The 21,863-nt window shown below is 35.3% G+C and overlaps 1 protein-coding gene across 1 annotated transcript in view; it reads right to left on the bottom strand.

Annotated features, from left to right (window-relative positions):
• Window positions 1-2,436: 2,436 nt before the first annotated feature.
• Window positions 2,437-21,863, bottom strand: part of LOC123666441 (catenin delta-2) — a 34,711-nt gene continuing 15,284 nt past the window's right edge. The window contains exons 4-20 of the mRNA XM_045600532.1: window positions 19,712-19,867; window positions 17,855-17,943; window positions 17,503-17,641; window positions 17,113-17,209; window positions 16,561-16,752; window positions 16,009-16,190; window positions 15,182-15,341; window positions 14,766-14,955; window positions 14,154-14,245; window positions 13,537-13,560; window positions 12,548-12,726; window positions 11,637-11,778; window positions 10,421-10,593; window positions 9,339-9,504; window positions 6,116-6,244; window positions 4,617-4,738; window positions 2,437-2,890 (exon numbers count right to left, since the gene is read on the bottom strand). Coding sequence (XP_045456488.1) covers window positions 2,768-2,890; window positions 4,617-4,738; window positions 6,116-6,244; window positions 9,339-9,504; window positions 10,421-10,593; window positions 11,637-11,778; window positions 12,548-12,726; window positions 13,537-13,560; window positions 14,154-14,245; window positions 14,766-14,955; window positions 15,182-15,341; window positions 16,009-16,190; window positions 16,561-16,752; window positions 17,113-17,209; window positions 17,503-17,641; window positions 17,855-17,943; window positions 19,712-19,867 — 2,355 coding nt within the window. The 3' untranslated portion in view covers window positions 2,437-2,767. The remainder of the gene's footprint in view (window positions 2,891-4,616; window positions 4,739-6,115; window positions 6,245-9,338; window positions 9,505-10,420; window positions 10,594-11,636; window positions 11,779-12,547; window positions 12,727-13,536; window positions 13,561-14,153; window positions 14,246-14,765; window positions 14,956-15,181; window positions 15,342-16,008; window positions 16,191-16,560; window positions 16,753-17,112; window positions 17,210-17,502; window positions 17,642-17,854; window positions 17,944-19,711; window positions 19,868-21,863) is intronic.

Genomic DNA, 21,863 nt, shown 5'->3' with positions numbered 1-21,863 from the left:
AGAGAAACATCACATAAACCTTAACCGCCTATATTTAAATACATTACACTTTCGATTACAAATAAATAGCTATATTATAATTAAATTCAGATAAAAAACGGAGGGAAAACATCTAATGAATCGAATATCTAAACTAAAGCCAACTTCACAATCGCATGATTTTATTGAGAGATCAACATCGCACTGTCGGCGAAATTCTTTCTTTAACGTTTGTATTATCCTATTATTGGGATATATTGGAATTAATTCTTATATATGTCACATGTTTTATGAAAACAATAACAATTATTTGGATTATACTTTGTATGCAGTTTTTCTAGATACTTTCATCCCTGAGAAAAACTTTTCATATTAAGTAAAGTTGGAAGAACGCCTAGCGAATCTCGACAGCATTGATGATTAATATTTATTTGCCGTATTGGCCCGATATTGACAACAAATTCAAAATGGGACCATATTACTTTAGCCCATTAGTAATAAAAACTAATTCAATATACCACAGAGAAGTCGTTTGGGTAACTACTTAATTAAAGATATAGATGATTCGAATGTTGATTTATATTTCATGTAATCGTCATTTTATACATGTTCATCCTGTAAAATCAACAATAATTTAATGTCCATACATTCATGGCTATTTTATCGATATATTATTTTTTGTGTTTATAAAACAATTCTAATCCTCTATTACATAAGAAACACAAATCGATGGATACAATGACTTTCTAAAATGGTTTTTTAAACGTACAATGAATCACATAAATGCTAAATCATTTTTTTAATAATACATAGTTTGACCGATTGTACATTACATCATACACCGACGTCTCGAGTGGGTCTACGAAAACGAATTTTAAAGCTTACGAAGACATTCCAATAATGCTCTTAACACTATGTATAAGACGGATATTCCTTAAGTATATAAGAGGACAATAGACACCTATTTTACAATAATCGAAGGTCCTGGAATGAATACAAAATATTACAAAAAACTTCGTGTTTTATTTATAACAGCCCGTTTTAACGACCCTTAGATTATTCGGGCTAAGTTATCTACTTGGATAGTTAATATAAAATATGATAATATTCAAATCCTGAATACTAGAAACGTTAGGAGTTAGTAGATAATGGTTAAGTATATATTTTGTCATTTTACATAATTGTCATGTCATATATTAAGGTACGGTCAGCAAAAATATTATAATAACAAACTTGACCAATATAATTCAAATTAAATTAAATTGATTTTATTTTTAATTGGTACTGTAACTCTACCAATAAATAAAATTAGAGTGTCTGTTTGTAATATCAAAATAACCATTTTTTACTTAATGCATATGGATATATACACGATACACATACCAAAATAACATTTTTTTTTTAAATTTTTGTCTGTGTGTCTGTCTGTTTGTTCCGGCTAATCTCTGAAACGGCTGGACCGATTGTGACGGGACTTTCACTGGCAGATAGCTGATTATAGTAGGGAGTAACTTAGGCTACGTTTATTTTAGAGATTTATTTATTAACTCTGCCAACTGAACAATAACTTTTTTGTCAAATTTCACGCGGACGAAGTCGTGGGCACAGCTAGTTTTAAGTAAATTTAATTAACATTTAAAATGATTTGATTGCTGACTGTACCTTGTAAAATGAACAACCAAGATAACTAGCCTCGATCTATTTTATATAGTGTCAGTACACAACACCTATGGGAATCCCCTCTCGATATACGTTATATAATATAATGGCACGACTATATACAGGGGAATTGACTTTATCGATTTTAATGAAATAACTATTTATGTATACCTTTTTTCCAAAAATTGATATTTTTGTTAATCTAAGTCATTAGGCCACATAAAATTAAATTAATTTTAGTGGATGTCTATGATTTTTCTTATAATTGTTTACGAATATGTATATGTTTCGTGTATTGAAATACAAAAATGGCCTCCTTGTTGCTTATCATTGCTACATAAGTCTTTAGATTGTGAAAAGTCTATTATTAAATGCATATTACATTTTAGTCATGGGAAGTAAAGAGATTTATAAATAACAAATATTTGTACTCGATTATAAAAATAAAAAAATACCAAAAAATAATTTTTACTTAAAATAGCAAAAGTGGATCACGAAATATGGCATAATTGGACGAAAATATGATTTTCATCAAATAAAAACAGTAATAAAATAAATTGTAATCATCTATATTGTTAACACTTTGTCATCACTTATCATATTGCTTGTTAACTATATGCCAATTATTTATCATCTGTTTGTACACTTCCTAACCACTTCTCTTTTTCTACGCTATGTCCTGTGCCCAAAGGTTGTCTGGAAGAAATCGCTCTTAGCGATAAGACCACCTTTGTACATCTTTCTTTGCATGTATCACTTTTTTTGTAATGTTTCTTTGTGGTGTACAATAAAGAGTATTTATTATTATTATTACCACTTATTCCATTACATGGCCGAAGACTGACATTGGCTAAAAGAAAATAAAAAATAAACTAAAAAACTTCGAAGAGACAATACTTCATGGCTTTTCCAAAAAATAACAATCTGTGCACCGACACATGACGTCTATCATTTGCAAACTAAATACAAAAATCAAATTTGCAGAGACCAATGCACCGTCAAAGATTATTAAATTGCAAAGTTAAATACAATATCCAATTTAACGCTGTCTTAGGTTATAAAACAGAATCCTGCTTATAGTCTTACTCTTTCTAGACCAGATGAACAGGCGAAAAGGTTAGTGCGATGTTTAGCGGCTGCTTGGTGGAGGCATTTGAGCTTGGACTCCTTGCAAGTTCATGGGCCGGCCGTTTGGATTGCCCATCCCTAATCCATCCGCGTAATTTGCTTCCATAGCCGGCGTATCATCGTTCTGCAATAATAAAATTAGTCACTTGTTGCAAACGTAAAACTTGGCATTTGTCTTGGCCTAGGTCTAATTGTAAGCGATTACCGTAGCTTATAGACGCTTGCAATACTAGAAGCAAGCATACTCCCAATCCCCTAGGAGCTCTGGTCACCTTGCTCACCACAGGAACACAACACTGCTTGAAAGCAGTATATTTATCCCTCATTTTCAGTAAGGTAATTATTAAATATTGGTAAAACGTTGCTGTAATATTAGGTTATAATATACATGGTACCAAGACATATACATGGATTATATATTTTCTTACAAAGACGATTAAGTCTTGCTAGAAAAAAGAACTTTAAGACATGGCTTAAAATCGGTATAAGATTTACACATTTTACATTAGAACTTCTGTTAAAGTTACAGTTTAAGATAAAAATCAGAGTTTAATTAAAGTCACCTGAGCAACGTTTCACTGTCGTCAAAAGATAACAGCGAAAGCTGTAGTCCATATCTTGTAGTTACATTTTTCAGAGAAACAAAATTGATATTTTTTATTTAATATTGTTTAGCCATGTTTCTTCAAACATATAAACATCATTTATATAACAAATATCATTATTTTGCTTATATGTACAATTAACCACTGTTATTAATAAATATTAATATTAGTGCAAATAATAATAATTTGTGACGTAAAAATAATACAAGCCAAAAATGATTTTAAAAACGATAACAGCTCAGAGATAAAAAAACAACGGATTAACAACAAATAATGCAGAATGATACCATATCTATACAAAATAATCCATTTGTATCAATAAACGTTCAAAATATACCGATAATAGTTATAAGTTATAACATATACATAATATGGGTATATTTATCATATTTTTCAAAATTAGTTTAGTTTTGGACATATACTCGATGCACAGAGAAGAAAAAGCTTTAAGACATTTTTATTTACACTTAAAATATTTTTGTTTAGGTAAAATTGGTAAATTAAATTTTCTTGTTTTGTACACTCATGTGAGTCCAACTTAAATCTTGAGATTTAAAACTTTAATATACCATAAAAGTTTCTACTATAAAAGTTTCCACTTTAATGGATCATTCCAAATTACTAAAAATCTTACATATAGACATCAAAATATTTCCGATGCAGATATTACAGTACATTCAACTTTAACTTACAGGGAAAGGCCGTTTACTCGTCATAGTCGATTTCGCTGAAATTTATATAACATGCAGAGCTTGGCTATAAATGAAAGTACCCGAAGTGGGTACTCCAGATGACCAAATATTTAGATAATATATATTTTTTTTAACACATAGGACCAACAACTAAGCGTGCTCTTCGAGTCCCGGTGGGAACACCCACAAAGACAGACAACCGACCTTATAGGGACAAAGAGTGTAAGCTGTCTCGCCTCGCGATGCCGCCGTATGGTGCGGTCTTCATACCACGTACTACTTCCACGGCGTCGACTTCTCGACCTTTCTGAATCTCTCGCGTAGTCGTAACTTACATTGGACACAACTAGGGTAACCACGCCTGAGCGGGACAAATAGTACTCATTGTAGGGTGTATCAACTCTCTATGCCGCCATATGGTGCAATCTTCGTAACGCTACTTCCACAAAGCCGACTTCTCGACCTTTCTGAATCTGCCACGTGGTCAGGACTGGCGTAGGTTAGGGTGCCCACACCTGAGCGGGACAAGTAGTAGGTGACAGTAGTGGCTCACCTCGCGATGCCGCCGGATGGTGCGGTCCTCGTAGCGCGTGCCGCCCGTGGAGCCCATGGGCCGGCTCAGCGTGCTGTTGGCGGCGCCCGGCGAGTGCGGCGCGCCCGACGGCGTGCCCTGACCTGCGGCACACGCGCGCTCACACATACTCTAGCTCTTACGCTTATCGAGGCTTTCGAGACTTGTGTGTTGTGTCATTTTGCAGATCGCTTGACTCTGAGCCCCGCTAATATCGACTGTGTATTCTTATACAAAGTATTAAGAGATGCAGATTAGAAAATTAAAACAAAAACTTGATATTTAAATTAGAAATGTTATTTAAAGTTATTTTGGTCGTTTTTATTTTTACTTTTATAATATTATTTTTGATAAAGTATATGTAAATAAAATTTGGTAATCGTCGTAGATATTAATCTTTTTGAAAGATGTGCCAGTTAGTTTTCATAGAATTGTAAATTATTATTTCGTGTGCGGCTATTGTTTTATAAAGTAAAAAATTTAAAGCTATGAAAACGATATCACAAAATTATTAAAATACTATCAACATTACATACAAGTTTGATAAATGTATAGATTTTTAGTTAGAGGATGTTTGAAAGTTGTTTTAAACAAAAGCAAGTTAAGTACGATTTTTGTGTTTGTTAGTAATAGACAAGCGTAAGAGATAAGCCGTGTGCATGTTATATTGACGTCATCACATACGTAGCACAAACCATTTACACAAATATATACAGATATTTTTCACTTATTGAATATGAATGGATTTAAATATTTTATGTGACAAATATATCTATGATGATAATCTTGTTGAGTCTTCGATGCGTCGGAACCAGCCCTGCGGTCATCAATCCGCCTGCCCCGTGTGGTGACTATGGGCAACACACATGAGTTCACGCCGTGGAGGCCTATGTCTAGCTGTGGACTGCGATAGGCTGGTTCGATGTAATAAATATAAAGATAATCACATATACTTATATAGAAATAATGTCCTCTGAAGATTATTTGTTTGCAAAATAGCATTGGATTGACTATGTACATTTATTTAAAATTAGGAAACACTTTTTTTTACCTGTACATTGCCATTATCTTATACAACAAAATACTAATATTTTCTTTATTAACGAAAAAGGGGGTTTGCTTTAGACCATACGACTGAAGTAAAATTTGCGAAACGTAACTCTATTTCTATCTGCACTAACTCATATGTCCCTCTCAACTTCCGTTCGCCTCACCCGATCACACTTTTCCTAACGCTCTCGTCACGCATTCAACGCCTTATTCCCCGATTTAAACGTGCGTACAAAAGTCTTACTTCCATAAAAAAACAACGTCATTTAATTATCTATTATCTTGATCAACTCTGACCAAATATCTTCAATAATTAAATAATTTTCCGAAACGACAATTGCACGTGCTCATTAAACCGGCCGTCACGCGCTCGCACGCACGCCGCACGCACACGGCGGCCGGCCGCGCTCACACCGCCGCCGCTCACTCACCGCTGGCGGCGGAGGGCGCGCGCGGCTGGGCGGCGCGCGCCGGTGTGAGGAAGTCCGCCTCGCGCCAGCCGTGCTTGCGGTACACCTCGCGCAGTTCCGCGTGCGACCACATCGTCATCAGCACTTGTCCTGCGATATAAACACACATCATTAATTACGCATTCGGCCTATAATATACCGCCGTTGGGCATAGGCCTCTTTCTCCATGCTCCATCCTTCTCTGCACTGCGGGTTGATGGATGTAACAATCGTTACTCGTAGTAGGGAATAATATTCGCCAAGGTCACCTTGATATGTGCTATTACAACCCTTAATAGCGATCTTGTCAAGTCTTCGAAAATTAATGAATGATAGATAACCCATTTAAATTTTACCAACGATTATATATTTTTTTCTCCTTATTATATTCGAATCGTCATTTTACAAATTAAAATATATTTGTCTTTTATTAATTAATTATTATAGGTAAGTGAAGTTACCACTGATTCGAAATGTAGATTCTGCAGAGAGGAATCGGCAAGAAACACCGCAAAAACCTTCCTTACACCTTACTCTTTAAAAAAAATATTTTTTATAATATTGGTAATATCTAGCATGACAGCCTTTGTACATAATTTTATATTAAGGTTTGGTATACCAGAATCTATAGCAACAGATAGGGGTTCTGAATTTACCTCTTCAACTATGGCAGAAGTCTGTAAGTTATTGGAAATAAACAAACTAACGTCAACAGCTTATCACCATCAATCGATTGGGTCTCTAGAAAATGCTCATAAGCATTTAATTGCATTTTTGAGAACATATTGCAGTAATAGTACCTATTCATGGTCTCACTGGATACCTTTTTGATGCTTTAGTTTTAATAATACAATTCATAGCGAAACTAAATATGCTTCTTTCGAATTAATTTTTGGAAGATCATGTAACATTCCAAAATTAATATCTCATCATATAGAACCAAGATAATTTTTCTTTAGATTTAAAGTATAGATTAGAAATTGCTCTAAATGATGCAAGAAATAATACGTAGTAAAGAGACTAGAAAACATGTATATGATAAGAAATGTAACCCAATCACTTATAAAATAAATGACTTAGTTTTAATAAAAAATGAATGTACTAAAAAATTAGATAATATATTTGAAGGTCCCTATCGCGTATTAGAAGATATGGGTTCTTATGTTAAAATAAATAAAAATAATAAAGTAGAATTAGTTCATAAAGATAGAAAAAAACTATTTATTAGTTGATAATTTTCTTAGTAATTAATAACGTAATATAACATGTTTATACTGTTATACTTAGTTTTAGTTTATTACACAAAAAAAAATCTAAATTTATTTGATTTTTTTTTTTGCGTTTACCCCCGGAGGTGTAGTGGTGTATATAAGATAGTATTCTAATACAATAAACGCAGTCTAATATCGAACGTCATTCGTTTCACTTGCCCCTCGTACCTCCGACACTACAAAGCGACAATAATCCACAAATCACAATACAATAATAAAAACCTAACGAGTCACTGTCTGTACATGGAAGACATATGAGAAAAAATATTATTAGAAACTTTGTTAACGCAAATAAAATCCAAAACAATGGTTATTAAAATTTTTGTCTCTTTGTCTGTGTGTTTGTACACGCTAATCTCAGAAACGGCTTATCCGATTTAGATGTTGTTTTCACTAGTATATTTTAGAAAGTTTCACTTAACATTTAGTGTTTTTTTTCATATCAATCAGTTCATAAATAAAAAATAGCTATTCCGATTTAAAGAATTACGTTGAACATGTAACCAAACGACGGTGTTTATAATCCAAAATAAACCAAGAAATATACTCAAAAAAATGCTGTCCAACGTCACTTTTCCACGCGGACGAAAGCGGGGACACGACTAGTCATTATTATATAATCTTAAACTAACTTTCAAGAATGTTCCAACGTCTTACAAAAATTAAAAAATAATTATCGTTCAGTATTTTTTTTTAACATTCTATCTCTATTGCTTCTTTGATAAAACAGGGAAATATTTCATAATTTTTTGTTAAATTTTTCTTTTGATTGTGTTTAATTTTTCTTTTACCGTAAAATATGTGTAGCATATTCACATATATCAATAATAATAGATTATACTACACGCTATATATACTACGTTTTTGTTGAAACTTGACACAGCTATTTCTAATTACAGTCCAGTAGAAACACAACATAAATCGATAACATTACAGGTTTTTTCCCTAATACGCTAGCATAGTTTAATACTGTAATATGATTATAATCGCACTTGTTACATAAATTGGGGAATCTAATCTAGTGATGTTAAGTTATAAGAATTATAAAACCTAACAAACAGATAATACGTAAAGAATTATTTTTATCAGTTTCACTGTCAGATTATATTAACAAATACACAATTAATCAAATACGACTTCCTGTTTGCTTATTCTTAAGTATTCTAATATCTACTTAAAATCACTAACATTGATAACATCTAAATTGATTTATAATTTCTTTTTCCAAATGACATGGGGCCATGTACCAAGACACGATGCTAACACATCAACTGATATAAGCAAGTAATCAAGCATAAACGTCAATGTAGCTACGTCACTCGGATTAGATTTGTAATACGTATTTTCAAGCAATAGGTACAATTATTATTGTTAATTTATATTTATTTCAAACAAAGTTCATCACATAATTTTAGAACATATTTGTAAGATTTTTATAAGTGTATGTTTGTAAATTGTTCTAAATAAAGAAATAAAAACACTATTGTAACAACACCGACTATGACAATGATTTTTATTGGCCATACAGATATTTGCCGTGGTCTGGGTGTTTGTGCAGTTCTGGTGGGTCTCCCTACCGTGCATCGCAGAGCACGTTAAGCCGTGTGTCCAGTAGTTATCATGTACACCTGATAGCGATCGTAACTCATAGTAGGGAATATATCCGCCAACCCGCATTGGAGCAGCGTGGTGGATTAAGCTATGATCCTTCTCCTTCATGGGGAAAGAGACCTATGCAGTGAGATACTACAAGCTGAAGCTATAGCTATAAGAGAAATATTATTTGGCTCATACATTCTGTAAGGTTGAGGTATTTTACCAGGTGGGTTGCTCCAGATTTTCCTTACTACCTGCCTGCACTACTTAATAAAAGACAATATAGAGTAGTAAAATTTTTGAGCAAGGTATTGTCTGCCTGATAAAAAATAATGTACCTGCAAACTTGAGAACTCTCGGTGTGTGTCTGTGACGCTGTTTAGTGAGGTTAAGAAGTCGCTCGACTCCGCCCGCTTCGAGCAAAGAACGTGAAAATTCCGCGCTCTTCTTAATAACTTCGTTCAGTGTCGCCAGTACTGCCGCTATCGTGTCATCCGATGTGCCCTGCGAATGCGTTGACTTGGTTTACAAACATATTGTAGGTTGACGACTCGTTGGCGCAGCGATCACAGCACTGGATGTTGCGCTTGCGCGCGCGAGTTCGATCCCCACACATGACAAACATTCGTATTGGCCATATAGATGTTTGTCGTGGTCTGGGCATGATTGTATGTGTTTCCGGACTCCCGACACAGGAGAAAATCCTACTGTGGGGCGTTGAGTGTAAAAGCGTTTATAAAGCGTTTTTTTTTTTCAGCTCTTTATATATAATATTAGAGCATTAGTACAAGCAAAATACTACGTACGTGTTTAAGTGTAGTCTGATTTTTTTTAAAAACGTAATAATAATAATAATATTTGTATTGGCCACGTAGGTGTTACCGTGGTTTGGACGTTTGTACTTGTTTATTTTAACTATGTTTTGTGGGCCTACAATTTGTTTCAGATGGTTTAATAAAAAATCAGGGCATTTAGTACTTAAATAATAAAGCTGACTAGATTAGACTTGAATAATATATTGTTGTTTTTTCAAATGAATAATAAGCATGAACTTGCGATAATCATTATCATAAGGGAGTGAAAATAAAAATAATCTAATCTTTTAAAGTTCATTAATATCATTCTTATCGTGCTAATTAATTATTTATAATAATTTTAGATAATCTAACGGATATTTTGTATTTTTTTATAAGCACAAAAAAAGTATTTTATTGTCTACAAAGAGATTGTATCATATTATATTTATACAATGCACACTACTACAAGTAATATAGTAAGAAAAATTGCATCTCAGAATAAACGAGTTTTCCTTTCAAGGAATATCATTCAACAATCAACTCATTCAACAAATTTGCGAAGTGTGATATCAGAGCAAACAAAATTTATTTAAAAAAAAAATGGGTAAATTTCCCCTACTAACCTGATCGTGCTGTTGGTTTCCACTGGGCAACTTCTGCACTAAATCCCGCATGGCGTATTTACCGATCAACTCCTTGTTCCTTTGATCTATGGCGAGGTTTCGAAGGGCCGTGGCTACCGCGCAAACCACCCTATCCACTTCCATCCGTAGTAATTCCACTAGGATTGGTAACCCTGGAGGTGGGGAGTAAATGATTTATAGCAGATGTTTGTTACATGAGAGATGTTTGAAAAAAAGCGACGATAAGAGATACTTATAAAACAATAATGTTAAAGTACTCTTGGAATTTGGTTTCATAAAAATCTAATAATATCTTCTATCCAACTTTGTCTTCTATATTCTTTGAACATAGGAAAATAGTTGATAGAAGAGACAATAGGATATTTATGAGAATTATAGAAGCCATAATATATATTTGGAATTATTGTCGGTGTGTTATATGTTTGTTTTAAATGTGTCGCTGAAAATCAGATGGTATCTTATCGGATGGCTGTTGCGCTGGCGGTCTCGGGTTCGATTCCCGCTCACGACAGACATATGTATCGACCATATAGATGTTAATCGTGGTCTCGGCGTTGTGTTTGTGTATTGTATGTGTTTATTAATTAATAAATTAATTGCCTTATGTATTCTTAAAATATATTTGTTTAGACTAAAATTAAGTATGACAAGGTATCAGACAAATTATCAGAATTGAGTTACTTGCCAGTTAACTTTCTTTCATATTTAAATGTCATAAAATAAAATAAAAAATTAGAAAACTTGTAAAATAGATTAGTTCTTCAGAGGCGTATTGAAGTACTTGTTACTTGTATAAGTTATTTTTAATTTGGATATGTTTAGTTTCACAAAAGGTTGTCTGGTAGTAATTGCTCATAGCAATATGACCGCCTTTGCGCACTTAACTTGTGCATGTTTTGAATTTTCCTTTTTTTATTATTCACTTTAAATGCAGAGACTGCAATAAAGTTTTTATCTATCTATACTAATATTATAGAGGAAAGATTTGATTGTTTGTTTGCGTTGAATAGGCTCCGAAACTACTAAACCGATCTGAAAAATTCTTTCACTGTAGACTGAGCTACACTATCCGCGGGTGACATAGGCTATATTATATTTTCAAAAAAATTAAGGAAAAAAATATTTTTATTTTTTTGTTAAATACCCGTGCAAAGCCGTGGCGGGATGCTAGTCTATCTATATATTTGTTTATTACCTTTCTCTTTCCTAACAGCGGCTCGTATATCAATAGAAGGCTGCCAGTAACAAGCCGCTAAGTTCTGCAAAGCTCCCGCGGCCGCCTCCAATGTTTCAGGGTTCGAACATGTTTGTAGCAGTGCCATGTACAGCGGAACTACCTGTTTTAACAATCATTTTTAACCGACTTCAAAAAAAGGAGGAGGTTACTCAATTCGACCGTATATATATTTTTATGTATGTTCGGGGATAACTTCGTCGTTTATGAACCGATTTTGATAATTCTTTTTTTTTTGTTGGAAAGGAGATATCCCTAGTTTGGTACCATGATAAGGAAACCGGGATCTGATGATGGGATCCCAGAGAAATCGAAGGAAACTCTCGAAAATCCGCATATTTTTTTACTGGGTGTGCCGATTTTGATGATTTTTAATTTAATCGAAAGCCGATGTTTATCATGTGGTCACATTTAAATTTCATCGAGATCTGATTACAAATTTTGGAGTAATCTTTGATAATGCGTATTTACTTGACTATTTTTTCGTCTACCTACGTTTATAATTAAATTCGGTCTTTTTCGTTTGCCTGCAAACACAATTATTTTAACATAAAATAATGTGTTGCTACGCGCCAAAATCGAGAACGGCTGGAACAATTCCACTATTTGTTGTTTGAGTATCCTTATATTTCGTAGGTTCTTAGGGAAAGAAAAAAGAAAATTGGAAATTTTCAGTACGATTATTTAAGCTTTACGCGTTTGACAGTTCGCAAGAAAGGACAACGTCTGTTGTGTCCACTAGTCATTATATAAAAATATAAACACTAAAATACCACTTAATTGTTTGTTTGTTTTTTCAGACTGCTATTTCACAAAGATTGAATTTTATATACGCATCATAAAAAACGATTACACAAGACAAAGTTACTAACCTCTGGCGACCAGAGTAATTCAGTGCCCTTGGGAACACTGTAACCTAATTGTGTGTTGGTGTTATTGTCGAGCTGTTGAGGTTCTGGGTTCTCACTTTTACCAAGCGGACTGGTTGAATTTGAAGATGAGGACCCTTCTTTCTTCTTTTTACTGCCCCCAAAGCAGCCCAAGTTTTCACCTGCCAAAAATAGTGACATTGTATTTTTATCATAGATCAAGTAAAAAAAGGTAGATAACGCACCTAGAACAGAAAACTGAAGCCACTTTTTTAAAGATGTGTGAGTGAGTGAAGTGTTGACACCTTTTAAAAAAAGTCCCTAAAATTTTTATTAAACAATTAATTTAATATAGGTAAAATGGGTATGTGAAAATAAAAACCTGTTTATAGTTTTAAATAAATTTACTAAAAATAAAACAAAAAATCGGTAGAATAATAAAAAAATATATTCGTAAGATAATCGTATGAATGGACACTTCCTATCCCCTCTGTTTATCTCTTTTCAGTTTGCAGTCGGTTTTTTTTAACTATTTTTCTTAAACCTAGAATCCTTTATGTTGTATAAGTTTTTTAAATTTTTGTCGCTTAGAACTCAGAGTCATCGTCATTGTTTGCATTTTACTAATATGATGTAGTCTTATGTTCAAATATTTTTCAATCACTAATCGTATTAAATTGACTTTATGCGCATGGCCAGCATAATCGTCGTCATTTTCTCAGTCTTACAGCCGCTACCCATTCACCTCTCATTAAAATATTCGTTGGAAACCTAAAACCATGAAATTTGATAATAAAATATGGGTACCAAGTTTACTCAAAAATTGTAAAAAGTTAAAACATAAAACAAACGAGTTAATAATTCATAAATATATTTTGATTTTTTTATTTTCAATTTATGTAACATAAAATAACACGAGAAAAAAAAAAACAATAACTATGTCTACTTTTTACTTAATTATTTTTCTGATTGCGTACAATTTACTTACCCACATTTTGGGGTATTGAAAAAAAGAACTACTGGCAACACTCCCGTGGTACGTCATTTCGTGACATTGAAATTATAAGTTCCGAATAACCTCAATATTATTTTGGAATAACAATAAATTTAAAGTTTTATATGTACTTACGTGTGAAACGATATTCCTTCAGATTTTTTGTTTACTTTGGTATTGTTTTTGCACCATTTAATCACACAAGACGGCATTTTATAAGCAAAGTTACTGTATGAAGCCTCGTGACATACTAACGAAAATGAGCGTAGTTTGATGCATACGTGTGCGTGAGCGCGTGTATTTACTTGAAGGAGCCGAGTTTTGTGGCTTCACTAACAACAAAGGCCGCGCATTATCTACTTTTTTTTACTATATCTATGATTTTTATATGAAAAATAACATTTATTTTAGTAATTTAAACTTTAATTTATTTATTTATTTTATTCTTCATTGCACACTAAAATACAAATATTTGTTGTAAAAAATGTACAAATGCAACCTTATCACTTACATAAGAGCGATAAAGCGTGAGCGCTTCTAAAGGTTTAATACTTTAATAAATAATGTTAGTTATTTATATATTTTAGTTTTTATAATAATGTTAGTTCTGTTTACCTTTCGACGCACTAGCTTGTATCCTTGCTTGTCCGGAAGACTGTGTGGGGGGAGCTCTGGTATCGTAAAGTGGATCTTCTATTTCTTGACACCTGATAATGGACAAGTTTTAAGTTTAGTTGCAGTCTCGTTGAACACGTCGTAAAATACAATACATGTCATTGATAGCGCTACATATGGTAAGTAAATCATTATCTGAACTAGTACTAGTATCTCATATTTGCTAAAAATTACTAAACAAAGTACAGACATTTATTGGAAACATATTAACAAAATGTGTAAAACCAACCAAGTTGGAGAAGCTCCTTATGAGAAGTGACATTTGCCTATCGGTATCACATTAACTTCTAAGGGACTGCAACAAAATGGGTTTTTTTTGGTTTGTTATCGTCCGGTAGAGGTTTGTAAAAAGTAAAATAAAAATATGACAATATTGAGGTAAAAAATTTGGGACATCCGACGTCGTTACACGTTTTCTTCTCAAAAGTCTCACCAGTAGGAGGTCACTAAACGCAGTACTCTTGAGAGGCCAACCGGCAGGAGGTCACCACACGTACTATCTCGAGAGATCAACCAGCATGTCACCACACGCAGTACTCTCGAGGCGCTCACCGGTAGGACAGGTTGCGCAGCACGCAGACGCAGTTCTCCACGACCTTGGTGCCGATGGCGTTGACGGCGAGCGCGGTGCGCACGGCGTGCAGCAGCGCCTCCACCAGCCCGCCCAGCGAGCGCAGGCGCCGCCGCGCGTACTCGCCCGCCGACGACGCGTTGCGCAGCACGCCCGACGCGTTGCGGAACACTGCGGCCCGACACTTAATTAGACACTTCGTTTTAAATTAAAAAAATTAATCTAATTTTTTTTTACGGATACACACTCGCCGTACTAGCGAACGAAAAAACTAGTCCTTTTTTTTAAATATAGAAACCGGATTTAAAAAACAGTTTTTTAATTGCATTAAAATTACATCAAAATTAAATAAATAAATAAATAATAGTAGTTAATTACTCTATGCAAATTATCTCACCAGTGGACCAGTAAGTATCGCCAGGGTTGGTGGGATGCCATCCGGAATGCGGTATGATTACTTTGTTGACAATAACTTGTGCAGCGTCGTCGATGATAGATTGCTTGAGGTCCTCACACGACGACATGTTCCATATCACGCCAGTCACTAGATCTTTTACCTGAAAAGAAGAAATTTGAATTGTGTTTATTATTTATTCACTAACTGGTAAAATTACAATGGTAAGCGGTTACCATAGCCTATAGATGCTTGTAACAACAGAAGCATCCCAAAGGCGAAACTGATCCTATCCCCGAACCCACATCCACCCTCCCCAGGAGCTTTGGCTACCTTACTTCCTACAAGAATACAACACTACTTGAGAGCCATGTTACTTAGATGTGATTCTGTACGATAATATTCGAGCTGCTCGCTGGCTCACTCGCTCATTCACTCCCTCACTCAATGCCTCACTCGCTCACTCAACTCACGCACTCACTCACTCACTCACTCACACTCAATGCCTCACTCGCTCACTCAACTCACTCACGCACTCACTCACTCTCTCACTCACTCACTCACTCACTCACTCACTCACTCTCACTCACTCACTCTCACTCACTCACCCACTCTCACTCATTCACTCACTCACTCTCACTCACTCACACTCACTCACTTACTCTCACTCACTCACTCACCCATTCTCACTCATTCACTCACTCACTCACTCTCACTCACTCACTCTCACTCACTCACTCACTCACTCACTCACTCTCACTCACTCACTCACTCTCATTCTCTCACCTACTCTCTCACTCTCACTTACTCTCACTCACTCACTCACTCACCTCCATGTCGGTGGTGCGGCACAGAAGCGCCATTAGCGCGGGGATGCCGCCCGCGTCGCGGATGGCTCGCTTGTTTTCGTCGTTCTGTCGACCGTACGACAGGTTGCGAAGCGCGCCGCACGCGTTACGACACACCTCCGGATTCTCGTGTGACACCAGCCGCACTAGGGGGGGTATTCCACCTAAAAATACATAAATAATTAGGTTTGGTAATTACCTTAGATTAGATTTAATTAATACGGTACGGTATAGATATTATATGATAATATCGTATGCGAAGCGGCTGCTTGTCCGGATAAGCTCTTGTGAGTTTTCGCAGCAGGCTTATGTATAAGTATGTGTTTTTTGTATTTTTGAACAAATTAAAAAAAAAAAGGTGACATATATTCCAATCCCTTTCATCTGTTATTGTGATACTCTTAGCATATTAACAAGTCTCAATTATAGATAATTTTGTAAGAGAAATGGGTATTAATAAGATTTAATAATATAATCTTAGTACTGTACATATCCACTATTGCAATAAACAAATATTGCAATAAACATCATCACCTAAGCTCCTAGTCTTCTGTTTATTCGGGTCGTCCATGTAGGTAAGATGTTGCAAGTAAGCCGCGGCGTTCGCCTTGACGACGTCCGAGGGAGAGTTGAGGAAGCCAATTACTTCGGGTAGGTTCGGGTCCCTCCACTGCAACCCACCGCCGTCTTCGCGACCGCCCACACCGACTCCGACACCCCCGTGAACTGAAATATAAAAAATATATTTAAAAAACTAGACAATGCTCACGGTTTCACACGGTTTTCGTTTAAGACGATTGTAGCCTATGTTTATACGTTTATAACCTGGTTTCCTCAAATAACAAGGACTTTTAATTCAAAAAAATTTGAACCTATTTCAACCAGGAGGCCCTCCTCGGGGGGATAGGGAGGAGGATAGGTAGACTCAGATTACAATGTTCTGTCAAATAAACAAAGAAACAAGCTCTCTAATTTGTAACATGAAATACAGATGAAAAATAATATCAGTTATGACAGAATATCAAGGCTAAAGATAAATCAATTGTGTTTTAATACTCTTGTTAATTATATAGTTTATACATATACCTAATGCCATTCCAGCCATTTGTTTCTGTAGCTCCTCTTCATCGCCGTACATCGATTGACCGCCTGTACTTCCCAAACTGAGACCATTTTGAGAGTCCTGTAAGAAATAATAATAATCATAATAATTACTTTTAATACTATAAAACTATAAGATTATCTTTAAGAGACATGTGGCACAAAGTTAATTGTCTCTCCTAAACCTCTCTATATACATTATAACTCAATTTTTTTACTTAGAAAATCAAGGTCAGTAAAGAAGTTATAGCTAATAAGTGGCACTGAAACGTTTCTAAAACTTTCTACTGGAATAAAACATTTTTAACAATGAGCAATATAAAAACGTTCCTTATTGTTAAAAATACTATTTTTATAGTAAAATAGAATATTTGCCTTAAAAGGCGGTGGCTGGTGCGGAGGTTCATACGCAGCGGGATAGTGTTGATACGCGTACGCATCGCCTGCGTATTCACCTCGCGGTGACGTCATGCAGTAATGCCGACCCAATTGCTCTAGAGACGCTGAATCGTACCTATTATGAATAAAATGAAGAGAAAATTGATAAATAGAAAGCTTAAAAAGTTTTTCTTCTCTTTATCTTTAAATAGCTAGAATATTATTTTGTACTACAGCTATAATGGCTTATATTATTAATTTTTTTATTTGGTCTTTTTTCAGATGTAAGATTGCATATGTAAGAAACTTTGTCATATAAAAATACATATAAATTAGTTTATATGTATACCTCTGTTGCAAATGTAGATTGTGTTGTGGCGGTAGGGCTCCTGGAGAAGCACTGCGAGGTGAGGCACTACCTCCACCTTCTACATACTCCTAAAAATAATATTTGATACGTACAATAAATAATAATATTATGAAATTTAACCTTACTTCATTTTACCGTTAGTCTCCTATTACATATGATCCAACCGCATCAAAAGTAGGAAGCTCTTTTTTTAATGCTAATATTACACCATATCCTCTAGTAGTTGCATAATAATTTTATTGTTAAAAATATATATATCATTAATAATATGAATAAATCCGAATCGCAACATACTTAAATCCGTTAAGCTGATAAAAATACTTAGAATAGTTATCTTATAATAATATGGATTTATATACCACTGGCTCAGAGTAGATAATGTATATTAAAAAACAGAAAACAAATCCGAAAAAAATGTAAAATTTTCCAATCCCATACTTATCAATTAAGATTTTTTATGATAAATTCAGATTCGATATTAGTTGAAGGATGTTGTCACTAATGGAAACTAGGGAAGATATTACAATTATAAGTGTACTGCAAAGTTACTACTAACTAATAACGTTTAAGAAAAACAGAATTATAAAAACTTTTACATATAGCACTTTAAATAACTTACAGAATAATTACAACAATTTTTATACAGATGGCGCAATAGAACGTGCATATCGCATCATCTTTTTTTGCGGGGTTGCATGCGCGCGGGCAGGAGCATAGAGTGGACATGGAGTTTAATTCACAACGAGTCACTTCGATGGGAAATGTCGCATATTTTGCATGCGCTCATTTTACGAGAACAGTCGTCCATATACTGTACTATACTAGGCGACTATATTTTACTGACTATGGACTACGCCGAATTAATGAAGCGCCGAGAGCCGCGCCGCGCCGAGAATTAAATTAAAATATGTGTAAAACGTTTTGATGAGACTAGTTCAGCGTTTAAACCACAAGCAAATGATCATCCTAGAACATCTAGGACCGAAGACAATATTGAGAAAGTTATGAAGTCTACGAGAAGATCCACGATTGTCTACTCGCAAGAGATCGTCTCTTTTTACACTTATCGCGAAGTTTGCGACGAGCTTTAAACTTGGATATCAAAGTTAATAAACTGCATCCATACAACCAACACTAACAATTTAAAGAGAATCACTTCAGAAAAAGGTGTGATAGGCTGAACTGATGATGACTAATGAATTCTAGGGCTTGGTTACAAAAACACGAAGCTACCAGTCACACGTCTAATGACACCATAGTGGTTGTGAAACAAATGTTCCCACGTAAACTGATTTCGAAAAGAGATGATATCCCATGGCCCCCTCGTTGACCAGATTTGACGATTGACTTTTCAAAATTTACAGTTATAATCCGAGAAACATCGATCAACTCAAGGAGAATATCAATGTAGAAATAGCAATAATTACATCAGCATTACGTAAGAAAGTTTTCAATGTTTTCTGTTTGCGGTTAGAGGAGTGTCGTCCTAGAGAGGGATATTATTTAGATGATGCTATTTTAAAAAAATAAACGTCACTTATGACTTTACAATTCCCTAGTTTTATTTTAACTATTTTTAAATATGCACGTTCTTTGATTGCTCCATCCTGCATATACCAAAAAAAGCACACACATGCTTAAAAAAATAAATCCTACTGAAATCAACATCTCCAATTTAAGAAGATTAAATTTTTATTCAACAAAAAATATAATGACACAAAATTTCAAAACTACGAAAATGAGAAGATATTTAAACCAAAGTTTTGAATAATTTTATCATTTAACGAGCTAGCTTATAAAATATCATAGTTTTTTTAAATACGTATTTCCCTTTACCTGAGCCATATACGCCGGTACTTGGGGATCAACGAGGTAGGCTGGTTGTGCGGGGTACGCAGCCCCGTAGTGTGCGTATGTACCGTAATGACCGCTACCTGTGCCCGCACCTACACCGCCAGCATACCCGCTACCCACGGACACTGCTTCCATTACCTGAGAAAATAAAAATCATTATTTATTATCAATCTATACTGTGTAAGCTGTGTGGCTACGGCATTAAAGGATATAGCCACCCCCTCTCTTCCCGTGGGTGTCGTAAGAGGCGACTAAGTACAGTTCCACTACCACCTTGGAACGTATAAAGCCGACCGATAGCGGAATAACCATCGAACTGCTGGCTTTGAAATACACAGGCCGAAGACGGGCAGCAGCGTCTTCGGTGCGACAAAGCCAGCCCTGCGGTCACCAACCCACCTGCCCAGCGTGGTGACTATGGGTAATACACATGAGTTCCCGCCATTTGAGGTGCGAACTCGTGGAGGCCTGTGTCCAGCAGTAGACTGCAATAGGCTGAAATGATGATGATGATGATGATGATGATGATGATGATGATGATGATGATGAAATCTATACTGGTACAAAATATTTCATTCGATAGTATTCATCCGGAATAAGCAATGCCAGTGAAGAAAAATACTTTCATATTATGTTACGAGTAAAAATTAATCTGAATCCTTACAAACACACTTCAGAACGTCGAGAACGTCGATGAGAATGTGGAAATAGTAGCCACAACCACAGTCGAAAAACTGGCTGGTTGCTTTGGCGAAACGGCTAGGTCTAGTCTAGTGTGCGCAAATTGCAACCGTTTAACAGTGGATGAAGCATCACTTTCGAGTAGTAATGGCGGCAAGGCTGTCGGGTGCGAGCGAAGTTATACTCATCGGAGAAACCCTATACCAGTTACCTATATCAACAGAGAAAATCTCTTCGAAATGAGGTACTCTAGACCTTGACTGACAACCAATATCACGTGGGATTTGTCTTGCACATACCGGAGCTCCACGGACGTTGCATATGCCATCAGCGAAGTATACACAAATATTTACTCGTTCAACCCTAATGTCCACTCCGTTTGCAGAGATAGGTACACTGACACGCAAATACCAATAACTAAACGAGGAACCCTGTACTTGGTCTATACGTAAGAGGAAAAAAAACCTTATTGGACCAAGGATAGGGAACCGGTGAAGTAGTTATAAGTATCCATCAAGCACAAGGGCAGACATGCGATGAGGTCATCATTATCCAGAGCAGATCCAAACCAACTCCAGATACACGACAGCGTGCCTCATGCGGTAATGGCAGTAACCAGGCACACGAACACCTGTGTCTACTATGCTGACAATGGTGACGACTCAATTAACAGATTCATCGCCCGAGCGATGGATGACACAACGACAACCATTCTGGAGCATGGCTTAAAGATGTCCATACACAAACGCGACACTACGGTCGCAAGAGCTGTGCTTAGAATGTTGAAGACCGAGGCAAGGTCAGTGGAGAAGCAAAGAACCACGGTTTAATAACGTAGTATGTCAGTAATATAGTGTCTCTGCTAGCTAAGCCAAGGTCCCAGTAAAACTAAAAATTAATAAGTAAATACACAATAAGTATTTTTCGTCCAAATAACTAATTGACACACAGTTGAAACCTTAAACATGATATTGTTTATATAAATAATCACATCATCATCATAATCATCATCATCATCATCATCGTCACTTCAGCCTATCACAATATTATATATAAGCATGTATGAAAATTTTGAGTGTTTTTCTCCAAAATGGCTCGGCATTCTACGGAGATACGTTCAAAGTTAAACACCCTATAGGTTCCCACCTCGTGCCCATCTCAAGTTAATGTCTACAAGCTAGAACTCTACTTTACGTGTTGTTTCACAATGATAAAAATGAGAACATAAATAGAATGCTTAATCTACTACTTCAGTTTTCCCTTATATTCTTCGAATTTGTTTCACATTTATTTAATGTGACATAAACTATACTCTCTATCACGCACACTTGTTTTATGGTAACTGTTACTTTTTAATTGAATCAACATATTATTTTTTGAGAAATACGCCGATTCGTTTTACAGTAAAACTAGAGCTCACACAATTTCATCCAAGTTACTGCTCAGCTACCCT

The sequence above is a fragment of the Melitaea cinxia genome, chromosome 26 (assembly GCF_905220565.1).
Source record: "Melitaea cinxia chromosome 26, ilMelCinx1.1, whole genome shotgun sequence".
Taxonomy (NCBI): domain Eukaryota; kingdom Metazoa; phylum Arthropoda; class Insecta; order Lepidoptera; family Nymphalidae; genus Melitaea; species Melitaea cinxia.
This window is presented reverse-complemented; position numbering and strand designations above follow the sequence as displayed.